The 16,148-nt window shown below is 38.4% G+C and overlaps 1 protein-coding gene across 1 annotated transcript in view; it reads left to right on the forward strand.

Annotated features, from left to right (window-relative positions):
* Positions 1-3,096: 3,096 nt before the first annotated feature.
* COL15A1 (collagen type XV alpha 1 chain) overlaps positions 3,097-16,148 on the forward strand; it is an 89,500-nt gene continuing 76,448 nt past the window's right edge. Inside the window, exons 1-2 of the mRNA XM_032442532.2 lie at positions 3,097-3,364; positions 3,488-3,570. Coding sequence (XP_032298423.2) covers positions 3,354-3,364; positions 3,488-3,570 — 94 coding nt within the window. The 5' untranslated portion in view covers positions 3,097-3,353. The remainder of the gene's footprint in view (positions 3,365-3,487; positions 3,571-16,148) is intronic.

The raw sequence follows: 16,148 nt of genomic DNA on the forward strand, positions 1-16,148 counted from the left end.
ATAACTGGATTCACAGTATATACTACTGCAACTACTAAAGTATTGCACAATCACTGAGACATGCTTGCCTAGTAGGTTTCATGGATGCAGGCTTATAGCAGAAGTACAACAGTATAGGACAGTAATGATTTAGTAGGTGCACAGTCATCTACCCTCCTACTGTGAGTCACTTTATTACCATATCCCTTTTAAACCTTTTTCTGGCTATGTCTCCAGTTCACTTGTCATTGCCTACCTTTTTTCCATTCCAATACTTTCTCATTTTGGACACAGTGTTTTCCCTTCTAGTCGTGCTGTCTAGTGGAAGACTGAGTCAGAGTCTGTAGAGGGGAAATATGTATGTCTAAATATTTATACTTGCTTTCTTTGCCACCAAGTGACAGTTAACATTTCCAGACATCCTGCCCTTCAGCTTTCTAACTGACTTTCAGTGCTCTTCTTAGTTTGTTCTCATTTTGTTCTATAGTTTCTTGTCCCACACTTTTCACAATGGATTAAATGCTGTTCTTTGTGATACTCATCCATCCTCCCCACTTATCTGATTCCCCTCAAAGACATCCATGTGACCAGGAGACGTGGTCTCATCCCTTCTAAAAATTGTCTTCCAATATAGGTACTGGTAGGAGATTCCTTTCTTCATCAAGTCCCTTATTCCTCTTTGATATCTTTGCTAGCCAGCCTCAACTGCATGAAAGATTTCACCTTTTTTTCCCCGGTGTTTTTTATAATACTGTGAGAGAGGGGTAGAGGAAGCAGAAACATTCAGGTTATGTGAAATGAAGCACTAAAGGACTATAAAATGCCACAGTTCTTTGCCTTAACAACCTTAGTCTGAACCCATTGCAAGACAGGACATGGTACAGGCTTCAGCTGCAAGAATGTACTTTCTTACTACTTCATAATTATATATTAAAGGTAACGTTTATTAACTTTGTTTTTGATATAATATCTTGATTAAAGGAGGGTAAAGCAGAAATGTGGAGTAGTGAATCAGTTTTTATGCTTATAAAAGTGTGGAGGAGCAGGGTAAATATACACCAGTCAGCCTCACCTCCATCCCTGGAAAGCAACTTACCCTTGGCACCATCGTATCAAGGACAAGAGGGCCATTAGAGACAGTCAACAAGGCTTCACCAAAGGGGTGCTTGGCCAACCTCATAGCATTTTAAGCAGATATAACCAGGAGGACAGATGATGGTAGAGCAGTGGATGCGGTCTGTCTTGATTTTAGTAAAGCATTTAACAGCATCTCCCACAGCATCCTTGCAGCTAAACTAAGGAAATGTGGTCCGGATGACTGGGGTGTGAGGTGGACTGTGAACTGCTGGAAGGAAAAAAGCCAGCAAGCTGTGGTCAGTGGGACAGAGTCTAGTTGGAGGCCTATATCTAGTTGAGTTCCTGAAGCGTCAGTACTGAGAGTAGTACAGTTCAATATGTTCATCAGTAACATGGATGAAGGAATAGACTGCACAGTCAGCAAGTTTGCTGATATCACAAAACTGGGAGGAGTGGCTGATACACCAGAAGACTGTGCTGTCATCCAGCAAGACCTAGACAGCCAATAGCTTTTCAGGAAATCATGTCACAAGGAAGTAAAGTTTATATATGAACAGTTGGTTAAAAGAAAGAGAAAAGAATGAGGAATATACGGTCAGTCTCTGTACTAGAGTAAAGACACCACCACATTGTCCATCTAGTCCAGGCAGTGCATTTAGGTACACGGATTATATGAGTGTTGTTGTTGTTGCTACTGCTATTTTAGTATTGGCAACGGAAGGTTGTGAAGAATTGAAAAGGGGACATCTAAGAGTGAATGAATGGAAAATAAAATGGTGGGTGAAATTCATTCCTATTATTTGTAATAAACTTACTGGCAGAGGGAAGAGAAAAGCCAATTGCATAAGAAGTTACATCTCAAGAGTAACTAATTAGGCTTACGAGTGTTCTGTGAAAACTTCATCTCAATTGCAGTGAAGAAAGTAAAGCTGCTGTTAACAGGAGGCATACTGGGAACACTGCTGCATCACTAGAGAACTCCTGAGATTATTTGCATCTGTGCAATTATGATGACTCCATCTCCACAAAGAGCATGAAGAAAAGAGAAGTGATGGTGAACAAGTGATCCCTTGTTTAATGCTAGAAATTGGAGGCATCGAAGAACATCAGCAGGGCTGGAGTTTGAAACAGAAAAGAGGGCACTTCTTTATGAAAGGCCTAACTGAGCTGTGGACCTCCCCGTGGCTGGATACTGTGAATGTCAGACATTTATTTACCTGTGCTCTGAGCCGAAGAAAAACCCTTTGTTCTCTCCAGCACAGTTCTTGAGTCCCTGGGGCCTCAGTGCATGCTGCTTGTCTAATGCTACTCTTGCAAAAGAATATTCTCATGCTTCTTTAGTCTTATGAATATAGAGCCTAAAAGTGTGCTGCTAAGAAGTTTGAGTTGCAGAGCTTGGAGGAAAAAATGAACTGCTGAACACAGCAATGACCAGAAGTACAAGAACACCCAGCCCAGCTTAGTTAGTGAATAATTAAGAACTGCAACAGCAGAATTGTAGTCTTCCATTTCAAATGTTAAAGAATGCAAGCAGTTGGCAGAGCTGAGAAAAGTAGGCAGATCTTCTGCCTGGAAAAAATTTTAACCAGTGGGAAAAATCCAGTGGACATTGAGGACCTGTTAACATTGTGTAATTCTGACGGCCACAAACGACCACCATGAACTCGCAGAATTTCAAGATCCATCAAGGGTGAGTTAACTGACCATCTATATTCAGAGATATAAAACTAATGGAATGCAGGGGCAAATGCTTTGCTCTGCCTTCTTTTATCCAGCGGAGATAAAATATGCAGCACTGGTCAGAAATCCACACTAAAGTATCCACACAAAATTAATGGCTCTTTCAGCTGCATTTCATGTAGATCATCTGCTTGAACAGGTCACATCTGGGAGCAGGAGAGATGTTACTTCCTTTTTCATCGTGCTTTCTAACATCAGAGAAAGTACCGTGCTCCTATTTCTCAGGGAATGCAGTAACTTCAGGCAGTACCACAGAGTGACAGCACCGGGGTGATGAACAGCATGAAGGGGTGTCCATCCATACACACAGTGCATACAGTAGGAACTTTTAGGCTGTGGTCTGATGGAAAGTTTACGTGGAGTCAAATTTCAGAGTTGGAGCACTGAATTGCAGTGAGTCACACAGAGAGCCTGAGAGCTGCCTTTGTTCCACTTGTGTCTGAACGTTGGAGGAGAAACAGCAGGCTCCAGTTTTCGTTAACTTATTTTCAGAAGTACAAAATTCATGTTCACCGAACTTCTTCCCTGCTTGAGGTCTTTCAACTGACTTTCAGAAAATGCTGTCATGGTAAGAACTCTCATTTCTACGTTCCTTTTTTATCCCTCATGCTTCTGTATTACACTTTTTTGTCTCATTCTTTTCCTACCCTCCTCCCTTTATTTATTTTTTGTTTCTGCACACCTGTTCCAGTCATTCCTGGTGGACCCGGGATGTGCTACTTCTGTTCTTAGGCTTGTCAATCCATGCTTGTTCAGCAGCTCAGGTCATAGAAGGTAAGACTTCTCCAAATCACATAAGTAAATTGAGAGTAAGAGTTAATTTTAAGGTAAGCTTTCTCAATATAGAAAGAGACTCTAAATTGCAGTTATTCATTTTCTCTGCTTCTTATTGTTCTCACTTTCACATAAGTAAGCTGTTGCAAGTTAAGGGCTTAAACTGTGATTCCTTCTGGAAAAGAGAAAATAAATGTACTGGTCCCCGTGTGTATAATAGCCTCTAATGCCTTCTCTCTCAAGATTGCTTCAGATTATAATAGCCAAAAGATAGCACTTTAAAGAACTAGAGAATACTGAATGTTTTTGTGTATGTCATATCAGGAAAAGGTAGCAGAAAGAACTCGTGTAAAGATGTGTGCCACTCTGGCTATGTAAGAAACTTGCCAGGCACAGTGCGAGTACAGATGTGATTGATACTTGTTTAGTTGTACTGAGACTTCTCTCAGTAAGAGCCTGAGCAAATTGTGATTTTTAGATCTCTTCAGTTTCACTTTTTTACCAGCCTTTTTGGCCTTTTAGTGACAAGTATAATTGTGGATCACATATTCCTGTAACTGAGCCGAATCACTTCTTCTCTGGAAGACAGAGTCTCAAATTTCAGTTTAAGAAACAGAATACTGTTTTAAAATTCTATGTGAAATTTTGAAAAAGATGAAAAAACTTTGCGTATTACTTCTGCAGTATGGACAATTATTCTTATATTAAATACGCTTTTTAAAAATTTTTTTCTTGATTCAGTGTTAAACAGACTGTGAATTTGTTATTTAAATGGCTGCTAGGTAACTATCTGATAAGAGCATTAGAAATAATCTAAGGGAAACAGATACTATGATGAAGAACTCAGTATTACTCAGAACATGTTTTTTCCTTTTATCAGATGCAGTGCACCTAGGAGTCAAAGATCTAGGTAGCTGTCTCAATAAATAAATGCTGTAAGTGCAAATGAGGAACATATTCTGCTAAATTACAGATAATTGAGAGTGCGCACTATATTCAGCTATTAGAAAGAGAAAAATGTTAATGGATGTCTGAATGTGACACAAATTATGGAGATACACGTGTATTTCCAAGATACCTCCATCTCTTACATAGTAAGTTTTCTTGAGCTGATGAATGGTAGTGTGATGAATGGGATCTGAACTGGAGAGAACTGTTGCTTACTTTTTTTTTCCTGGTGCTTGGTTAAAATGTTTTCTTCTGCTGAAATAAGGCACTGAGTGCTGGAAACAGAAATAAAATCTTCCTTGATTTGTGATGCTGAAAATATATGAAAGGTATAGGTTCTCCCTGTCACTGCTGAATAGTAAAGAGGTATATGCTTCAGGTCTTTTAGTGTAACCATTGCAGAAATAACTTTTACTTCCTTTCCTACAGTTCCTTTTAGTGATAGAGTGCATGGTAATAAATTTTCTAAAAATAATGCATTGAAACAAGGGGAGATTAATTGACCTGCTGTTGTTTCTGCTATTAAACTTACACAATATCCTTTTTTTTTTTTTTTTTTTTTTTGCCTGTCTCCATTAGTATTACTGTTTTCCAGGATTCTCCAACCCACAGAATATTGTGCTATCTTTCTGTTAGCTGACCTCTCCTCCCTATCCTCATAATGCGTCTATGGCTGAATGGATACATTTAGCATTTTTTAAGGAAGCTAAATATCTATTACGTAATGCTAAGATCATGCTATCTGTTGTGCCAGAATGTAAAAATGAAGAAAATAAAATATCTCATTCATAATTTTAAAATTCTGTAGTTTGTTCCACAAATGTATGCTATTTGGTCATACTTTCATGAAGACTCTTAAGAAATGCTTAGATTTTGCTTCAGAGTGAAAATAACAGTTCCTATGAGTTAGCATTCTGATTTTTGACTGACTGTTGGAAGATTATAGTCTGTTTTACTGCAGCTAGCATTGTACAAGTATAAGGATACACATACATGCACATCTTCCTCCATTCCTTCCTTTTCACCCAAGAATAGTGCCCTTGAACTACAGAGATCTTCTGTGGGTTTTTTTTGCATGTGTTTGTGAAATCTGTGCAGATGTAATAATCTGTTCTGCTTGGGTTTGTGAGTGAAGGTTAAAGACATGATGTTGTCTTACTGAATTGCCTCACCATTTCTCCTTTGTTCAAATGACAGTTAACATATGTTCATTAAAATAAAAGCATTCTGGCTTTATCTGGTCTCACTTTGTGATGCAAGTACTTTAACTCTGATTACACATCTTATAATGTGACTTGATTTACCTTGATTATCTGTGGCTGCTTTCTGTACATTGCTTTGAATTTTCAACCTCATATTAATTTAGTGAATAGAAGATTCTTGGAAGGTAGTCACAAACATGCCAGATTATGAACAGTATTAAATATATAAAATCTGAATCCTAACACTTCTGAAATTTGAATTGGAGGACCTTCCCTCTGATTTGCTCTAGCCTCTTGCAGAAGACAAGAAGAATTCTTCCAAGATGTCTATACAGTTATCAGTGTTGTTCAGTTCTTGTCATTAAAGTTAGCATGAGCATTTTTTCATAGTCAAATTGTTTAAGTGCAGCTGGTATCACAGTTTTGTCAGGTTTATGTTTTTAAAAGGAGCTTTACAAATTTCTTACTTACATCTGGATTTTATTATTAGCCAAGCTAAACAGCAGTTTCTTGCCCCTGCTCTGCAATAGCTTGGCTGTTATTAGGTGGTTGACTTGATGAGCTGAATGGAGAAATGCTAAATTATTGACTTTTCTTTGGCTGTTGATCAGATAGTGTAAAATGCATAAAATCAGCTGACTTGCATTTTTAATCCACGATCAACTGACACAATGAGTGTAAATTAATATACATACACATTTAAAGATTCATTTATCTCAAGTAATTATTGTATGTGCTTTGCATTCTGTTACCTGTGTAAAATCACACTGATGAATGCACTGATAAGGATGGCTCGATGTATTCCTTTCTAAGATGGGATAATTACTGTAATTCTGTTCTGTATGGAGCACAGTGTTTTGTTAAAGTGATTTAGATGTCACTTATACTCCTGTTTCACTTTGAGCATTTAAGCAGCATCAAGCTGTACTTGAATTTAAACTGAACAAGGCACCGTATATTTTTCAGACACGTCTTCAGGCTGTTACCAGCTGTTGTGCATGTGCAGAGTTGAACCTGATCTCCTAGCCATTAAAAATATCTTTCCATGCAGAACATAGCTAATTTACTATAGAAGATCATTTGGTTAAGATGGCATCGTCTGTACGAGCAGTAGAACAAACTTGATTTAATAAATTAGTTCCATTTTTTCACTGTCTTAAATGGATTCGTTCTCAGTGCAATACCTTCTACATGATAATTCTTTAGGACAATAAACTTCTTGTTTACCAAGCTATTCTACCAGTTAGCAGATGTTCTTTCTTGAAGCCTCTTAATAGAAAACCACCTGGTGTGGATATAGTGTTATAATAGCTATCTTAATTTCCTCTGAAGGAACAGAGGAACACAGGAAGCCTGCAGCAAGCAGCTGTTTCCATGATCTAAACAGAAATTAAAATTTCAATTCTGTGCTCATTGGCATTTGAAGGATCTATTCTGCTGAAAAGTCCATCATGAAGTCCACCATTCTGCATCACTCTGATTCAGCTGTAGATGATGCAACACAATTTCTTGAAGTCCAAAGTGGTCACCTGAATGTATAAATGCATCTACATCTGTTTATTCACTGTCATGCCTTTTCATGCATTTCTCATAGCTTTATCCTGTAGCTTTGTTACTCAATCTGTGTCCTATGGAGGACTCTCTGATCTGTTTTTTACACACTAAGCACAATGCCTGATCTCATTGATCTTGTGCTTTATATTGAACTACAGCTCCTCACTGCAGAAGTGAATGCATGACTGGAAAGAATGAAGTACTGTTTCAGGTGACTGGGAATAGCAGAATACTTTACTTTGCATGCTGGCATAAGAACAGCCTTGGTTCACGCAGTTGAATGCAGGCATAAATACATATTTCAACTGCCAATTCAAGTGAACAGAGAAAGATTTTAGCCCCTTTTTATTGTCGCTCGTAGTCCAAATTGTTCTTGGATGCAAACTACTGGACTCCTACTGCACAGCTGTTAATCTAGGCTAAAAGTTGCTTCAGTGTATCCCCAAGGCACAGCTGTTTTGAATCCCTGGCCCTGCTCAGTGTTTCTGAGGTGGGTGGGAGAAAACCCTGTGCATAAGAGACGCAAGTTCTACCAGTAAAATCTGAGGTGTTTATTGCATCAAATGCAAGTTTCAGGGTGCAGAAAACAGGTAATGTCTTCCTCATGTTGCTCCCCTCTCTGTTAGGTGAATCCCTTAAGAAACCAAAAAGCAAACAAAAAAACATTCATGTCTGGGATGTTCAGAGTGCTTCAAAGAACTTCTTATTGTGACGTGTTTTCCAAATCAAGCACTTTCCTACCTTTCTGTTCTTCTGGCTGTGATTTCTTCCCCTTTCTTGTTATGTTGTTGTTGTTTGTGTGTGTTGTGTCTGATTTTGGAACACACTTGCTTTGCTAATGACTTGTTGGTGTTGTAGCCTTATTAAAAGTGAATTCCTGGAGAAAGCAATGCATTGTCCATTGCTTACATCTATTGCTGTCAGTCATTTCCTTGGTTAACAGTGAATGCCAATCTTGACACAAAAGAGTTAACTGTACTGATAAAATACATGTGCATTTCTGTCCAACATAGTCTCAGTGTTTTTTTAGAAACACCTACACAATGGAAGTTAAAATATATATATATATATATCTTGTTATCCGTGGAGATTTAAGTACACTTTAATTCTTTAATTAAATAATTTAAATAATTTAATTCTTAATTCTTGAGACAAATGTTTTACCTGAATTGTCTGAATTTAGATTTTAATATAGGAAAATTAGAGAAAATTAAGGCATGTGAGTTGTCCCATGTGTGCAGCGGAGAAAAAGCACAGAATAATAGGATCATAGAATCCTTAGAGTTGGAAGAGACCTTGAAAGATCTCCTAGTCCAATTCCCCTGCAATGAACGGGGACATCTACAGCTAGATCAGGTTTCTCAGAGCCTGGTCCAGCCTTGAAAGTCTCCAGGAATCCATTACCTCTCTGGGCAGCCTGTTCCTCACCGATTTCACTGTAAAACACTTTTTCCTGATATCCAACCTAAACTATCCTCTTTAAGTTTGGAATCATTTCCCCTTGTCCTATCACCATAAACCCTGCTAAAGCGTCTGTCCTTTTTTGTAGCTCTCAATTTGTTAGTGAAAGGCCACTATCAGATCTCCCCAGAGCGTTCTCTTATCCAGGCTGAACAGACTCAGCTCTCTGAGCCTGTCATTGTAGGAGAGATGTTCCATCCCTTGTATCCTTTTTGTGGCTCACCTCTGGATGCACTCCAAGTCAGTGCCTCTCCTGTACTGAGGACTCCACATCTGGACACAGTGCTCCAGGTGAAGCCTCACCAGCACAGCAGAACTTTGTGTTTGGGTAGGTGTACTTCCATCCTGTAGTATTTTGCTACCCTTTTTTTTCCCCCTCTGGTTCTGGAAGCACTTAAAGAATGTGAGTATTACAGGGCACACATGTTCATGTGAGGTCTCTATGGCCTGATGGTGCATTGGGTTTACACCACAGGATTTGCAAGGTTGTGTATGGAGAGTGGTCTATAAAAAGAGTCTGACTCCATCTTTTTTTCTGCCCTTAATTCAGATAGTTATACACATTGAAAAGATTCCTCCTTAATCTGCTCTTCTCTAGATTAAATAGTCCCAGCTCTCTAAGCCTCTTCTAACAGAAGAAATGCTTCAGTATTTTAAACATTTTCTTGGCACTTTGTTGCACTCTGTCCAGTAGCTCTCTGCACAGCGAAGCCCAGATCTCGACGTAGTGCTGCAGATGCAGCCTCACCAGCACTGAGTAGAGGGTAAGGATCACCTCACTCCCTCAGCCTGCTGACATCACTTCTCCCAGTGCAGCCCAGGATATCATTAGCCTTCTCTCCTAATACAAGGGAACACTACTGGCTCATGTCCCACTTGGTGTCTTTCAGGTCCTCTTTTGCAAAGCTGCTTTTCTGCTCACTGGTCCCCAAAGTGCATTCATACATGAGATTGTTCTTCCTCAGGTGAGGAACTATGGTGAGGCCAGTAACTGAGAACTAGTGAATGAAATGGACTCCTTTCAAAGGAGTGACCCTTGAATTGCAACTTATTTTGAAAGTGAAATCTAGCAGGGGGAGCATGGAGCCTTGAAAGACCACAGTATATCCCATAAGTATTTTACATATGCTTCAACACCCACAGAAGTCTGTGAAAGGCTTTCCAGTGACTGGAAAGGAATTAGCAAGAGTTGCATGTGGTTTAACTTTTCCTCAGAAGTTCTTGCATGAGCAATGAAGAGAAAGGAATTAAAATTAAACTTGCTCATGTTTTAGGCACATAAATGATGTGATATAAGGGACTGCTTTCTAAATAATATTGGATTTCAATCAGATTTTCCTTTGTCGTGTATTTATTTTGCAATGCATATCTGAACTATATATTGAATGAGCACAGAATTGTGACTGTTCTGGATTATAAGCATGGTTTGGAAAATCTGTGCTTAAAAATGTGAGAATTATTAAAATGTGAATCTATATCTAAAAGAAATAGTTTCAGTCCTGCTGGCCTCTCATAACCCTTAGCATGCTGGAGATAAATGAAGTGTAACTGCACAATAAATAAATAAATAAATAAATAATGTGTTAAAACAACGTCATGGAAGATTTTTTTTTATTAGGCCTGCACCTAGAAAAACATCTTTTGAAAACTGTGAATCCACACCACTGTAATTCAAACAGTAACTCCATTGATTAGCTTCTGGAATGAAAGAGATTCCTATGGAATGTAGGAAAAGAAAGGTAGCCACTAGAGCGGTGTACATAAAGGAAGTATAAAGTGAAAAAATCCTTTCCCTTCATAAATATGCTTTAGAAATAATGCTGACTGAAGCATTTAGCATTTAGATAATATATTTAACGGATAATATTATTAGTACTACAATTTATTAGTAATACATTAGGAAGTATTACTTCTCAGAATGGGTGTTTAGGCACTGGAATGCACTGCCCAGGGAGGTGGTGGAGTCACAGACCCTGGGGGTGTTCAAGGAAAGACTGGATGTTGTGTTGAGGGACATGGTTTAGTGGAAGCTATGGGTAATAGGTGAACGGTTGGACTGGATGATCTTTTAGGTCTTTTCCAACCTTGGAGATTCTATGATTCTATGATAAAAAACTTCATTTTAAGAGTTATAACATCTTTTGTCAGAAGTGAATTTGATTTAAAAAACTAAGCAATAAATTACTTTTTATTTTCACCTTTAAAATAAAGACTTAGAAGGGAATTTTGAATCTACTTGCCAAGAATACAACTGTCATAAATGTGTATGATGAAAGGATAAGGATAGAGAGATGAAATCAAAAGCAGAGAATCATGTTTAGGCATTCCTAATCTGCTTCCTCTCTCATCTTGGAATGCTCTTGGAAATTAAGAGGAAAGATCTGACAAGTAATCAAATGCAGTCTGTATTTACCTTTCCCTTGCTCTAGATTTCCAAAAGCTGAAATTATACATTCTATTTCTTTTCTGTAGTAGAGGATGTTTATTTCATTAGAGAAGCTGAACTGTGGGAATATTCTCACTACATGAATATATGTATAAGATGGAGTTGGAATGATATGTATTAATTATAAATCTTCTGTGGACTTGAATAAACATCACTGTTTTCTACTGGAAAAAAAAAAAAAATAGAAAGAAGAAACTGAAAGTCTGTTAGCCAAGTAGAATAATTTAGGTGATTCTATGAGATAGGCATAGACAACTCACTGGGACACAACTCTAGATACCTACACCATCTATTTTAAAAACCTGTCTGTTTCTGTACTTATCAGAATTCTCTACTTCACTTCAGATCACTGTAGATGTTCACATACCAGATATGATGATGTAGCCAGATACATTCACTCCTATGTAGCTTAGGTTGAGTGGTCATGTAACAGAATCACAGCATTTCAATGTTAGGGATATCTGTCAGATCCAAGATAAATGTATTGTTCTACTGAGTCCAATGTTTTGCAGTTGTGTTCTGTTAGCCAAAATTACTTTCTTTAAACTAACATTAAAAACCCTACATAGGACTCTACAGGCTGTATCAACTAGTTTGTTGGTATCATTCACAATCATGCAATACAGCTGCCAAAAAGACCAATGGGGAGCTGACCAGGCTTACAAAGAAGTTAATTTCTGTGGGCTATTGACTTTCCTGGAGAGGGTGTAAGGGAGTTGATACTTTCAATCTCAGTGTTTTATATTTCTGAGTTTTGGTTTTACTTTCCACTATTAGCTACAATTACCATGTAAAATTAATGTTTCTATGAAACATACTTAGCACTTAAATGAGAATAACTGTTGAATATAAGTTTAGTTTTAGTTCTACAAAGTCTTAGTTAGGGTATTGTGTGTACATCCTAAACTGTATAAAATTATCGCAACTGTTGAGAAAGCAGCAGAACTACCATAATTTGCTACATCTGAATATTAGTTCCTTTAATCTGATTTTCCAAAAACAACTTGGTTTTGATAATCAAGAAAGCAGTTTACAGTTAATCCTTCCTCCTTGTTTTCAGAATTGATTCAGCTTTAATCTACTGCAATATTCTGCCATTACTTGACTAATTCTTATCACTGGTATATTTTGGATATCTAGCAGATTACACAGTGCCACTGGAAATTCTGATGTCTGAGTTTCAGGGGATGAACCCATATGTGGGTGTTCTATTGGGTATTTGCAGGATGATGATTATGTTTGCAGTACTTTTATAGCTTGTTGGCAGACTAATGAGAGGAAACACCTAGACCCTGTTCTCTTTTAGATTTTCTTGACAGTTGTGTAAATGTGAGTAGGAAACAAGAGGAGGTGGAGAAGGAAAGTGATTCCTGCTGATGGTGGAAGAAAAAGGAACTGGAAGGATTTGGAGAACTCACTGCTCAGAACGTGGAGAGCATAGAACCTAGCTTTCATAATGCTGTAAATGCAATCAGATTAAGACTTTATAGAAATTCTGACACATCAAAGTGCATGCTTCAGTTGAGATATGATGAAAATTTTATGCAACATAGTTATGCTATTACTTCATGACAATCATCTGTGCTTATCACCAGTAAAACTGTTAAGACTTTTGCTATTCAACATTCTAGAGGATATTAAATCATTTTTGGCTATGTGCAAAACATAACATATTCTTTGTCTAATTATATATATATAACATATATTTATACATATATACTTTATATATGTATAACTTCTGGTTGTACAACTTTTAAAATTTAACAGACAATTCAGCTTTTCAAGAACACATCTACTGGTAACTCCATGTTGTGGACAAGCCATGGAGAACTGCTGGCAGTATGTTGCAGAGAAAAAATAATTATTTCAGTATTTCAGTAATACAAAATGATAGTAGAGCTGTTAAAGTGAATATTAGCAAGTTGGATAATGCATTATCTATAGTTTCACTAATATTAATTATTATCTACCTGGTAATCTTCTGTAAATCATTTAGTCACCAGACACTGATCAAAGATGTCATGCATAGAAAACTCTAGCTTCAATCTGAAAGTAATGCCTTCTATTTATTTCCATGGAAACTACAAATAGCCGATACAAAGAGCATAATCACAATATTTGATAGAGCAAATTCTCAGCTACAAAACATGTAGTCATCACTATTGGCCAGTTCACATGGATGAGCTGACAGAGACACTTCGCATTTTGTTGTGTGACAGCTGGGCACGGCCATCTAGAATATGGCTTGTCTTTCATGTCAACATTGCCACTGCTGAAACGCACTACCTGTTGCCTGTGCTAAAATCCAACATTTGGTTTCCATAAATGTCAGTAAGTATTGATAAATGTCAGTGGATGCAGTTTTTTCCACATGGAGGAATTAGGTGACATACCTCTGCTTCATACACACTTCCATGTCAGACACCATTTAGTTGGACTGCTCCTCTGCTGCTGTCTGTCACTTGGCAACACAGTGTAAACACAGAATCACAGAATTGCTCAGGTTGGAAAACACCTTCAAGATCATAAAGTCCAACCACAATCTAACCATACTACCCTAACTCTAACAACCTTCTGTTAAACCATGTCCCTGAGCACCAAATTCAAACAGTTTTTAAACACAATCAGGGATGGGGACGGTGACTCAACCACTTCACTGGGGAGCCTATTCCAGTGCTTAACAACCCTTTCTGTAAAGTTTGTCCATTTATACAACCTAAACTTACCCTGGTGCACCTTGAGGCCATTTCCCCTCGTCCTGTCATCAGTCACCAGCAAGAAGAGACAAACCATGCTCTCACTTTAAGCACCTTTCAGTATTAGAAGAGAGCAATAACATCTCCCCTCAGCCTCCCCTTCCCCAGACTAAACAATCCCAGTTCCTTCAGTCACTCCCCATAGGACATATCCTCCAAGCCCTTCACAAGCCTTGTTGCCCTTCTTTGGACCTGCTCAAGAACCTCCATGTCCTTTCTGTACTGAGGTGCCCAAAACAGAACACAGTATTCAATGTGAGGCCTCATCAGTGCCATGTACAGGAGCAGGATTACTTCCCTAGTCCTGCTCACCACACCATTCCTGATACAAGCCAGGATGCCATTGGCCTTCTTGGACACCTGGGCACACTGCTGGCTCATATTCAGCTGACTGTCCATCAGTACACCAAGATCCCTTTCTGTCAGACAGCTTTCCAGACACTCTTCCCCAAGCCTGTAGGGTTGACTGGAGTTGTTCTGACCAAAATGTAGGACTCTACATTTGGCCCTGTTGAAACTCATACAGTTTGCCTTGGCCCATTGATCCAGTCTATCCGGGTCCCTCTGTAGTGCCTTCATCCTCTCTGGCAGATCAATACTCCCTCCCAACTTGGTTGGGAGGCCTCACATGGAGTACTGTGTCCAGACGTAGGGTCTCCAGCAAAGGAAGGATACAGAGTTGTTTGAGCAGGTCCAGAGGAGGAAAATAGAGATGATAAAAGGGCAGGAGCATCTTTTCTATAAGAGTAGATTGAGGGAGTTGGTCTTGTATAGTTTGGAGAAGAGAAGGCTCTAGAGACCTTATTATGGCTTTCTTGTAACTTGAAGAGAGCTTACAAGCAGGAAGGGGACTTTTTATGCAGTCTGATAGTGACAGGACAAGTAGTAACAGTTTAAAATTAAAAAAAGCAGAGATTTAGATTAGATTTTAGGAAGAAATTCTTTACTGAAAGGGTGACATGGAGTTGAAACAAGAGAAGTTGTGGATGTCTCATCCCTGGAAGTTTTCAAGGCCAGGGCCTCAGGCAACCTGATGTAGTAAGTAGTAACCCTGAGAAAAGAACAGCAGGAGGTCAAAAGTCAATGATATTTAAGTTCCCTTCCAACCTTAGCCATTCTATGAATCTAACTTTTATAATTTTCCTAGAATGAATTGTTTCTCACAATTACTATTGGCTTGTATAACCCTCCTTTTGTCACTGATCTAAGGACACAAACTTTTAGTGAGGGGCTAGAAAACACAGCATGAGCAACAGTAGGATCTTCTGAGTAACTGTTCTCTGTCCTGGCTTCCCTTTAAATCTGAGATGAGAATTTTGCTCCAGGTCAGTGTGCCAGACTGTGTTCAGCTTCTTTAAATACATGGCAGTTTTTCCCCATTTAGGCACACAGCTCCACTGGCACCTCTAACTGTTAAATCTGGAAAACTGTCAAACACTTCTCCCAGTACTTTAAAAAAAGAACTGTCCTCATAATCTTGAAAACACATGTTTTGGTAATGAGAACATTAGTCAAGACCCTGCAAGAATTTGTGAGACAAAAAGAGATAGACAAAGAGAAAAATGAGAAAACCAGTTTAATCTTTCCCCATGAAAATACTCAACAGACTTGGTTAATTGTATTTTGCCCAATTTCCAAAGTTATTTTGAAACAAAAAGGACAGGGTGATAATTCACATCTGTTTTGTAATGAACACAATGGAAATTAAACATGTACTAGCTTGCATGTTGTGAAAGAGCAGACACAGGAGACGTAAGCACTAATGATTCATAAAAACGCTCTCCCTTCCAAAACTAAAGCTCTAATCTGGTTTATGAAATGCTGTATTGCTGCCTAGTGGTGAAATGTAAAAGCACCTGCTGCTTTGCAATCATTAAAGACTTCTTGTCCCTCAAGCTGGAAATTATATCAACCATATCACAGTTTATGTCGTTTACATATTTGCACTACACAGAATTTTCATTCCCTATAAAGCATGACCAAACTTGCCACAGATCTATTCTATTGGAAAGCTGTAATGTTCAGTACAGATTCTGTAATTCTTATGTAGTTTGGCTTTGTCCAGTTATCTTTAGGAGCATAGATGTCCCAGTAGCTTGCTCTTCTCTTTCTCATACACACACCAGCAAGGCTGAATATAGTAGCAATTTTATGTCATACTATGTGCAAAGACTGCATAAAACCAGTCTCAATGCTGACTTCATCACAGGA

This window comes from Coturnix japonica, chromosome 2, assembly GCF_054131305.1.
Source record: "Coturnix japonica strain WE chromosome 2, WE-NBRP24, whole genome shotgun sequence".
Taxonomy (NCBI): Eukaryota; Metazoa; Chordata; class Aves; order Galliformes; family Phasianidae; genus Coturnix; species Coturnix japonica.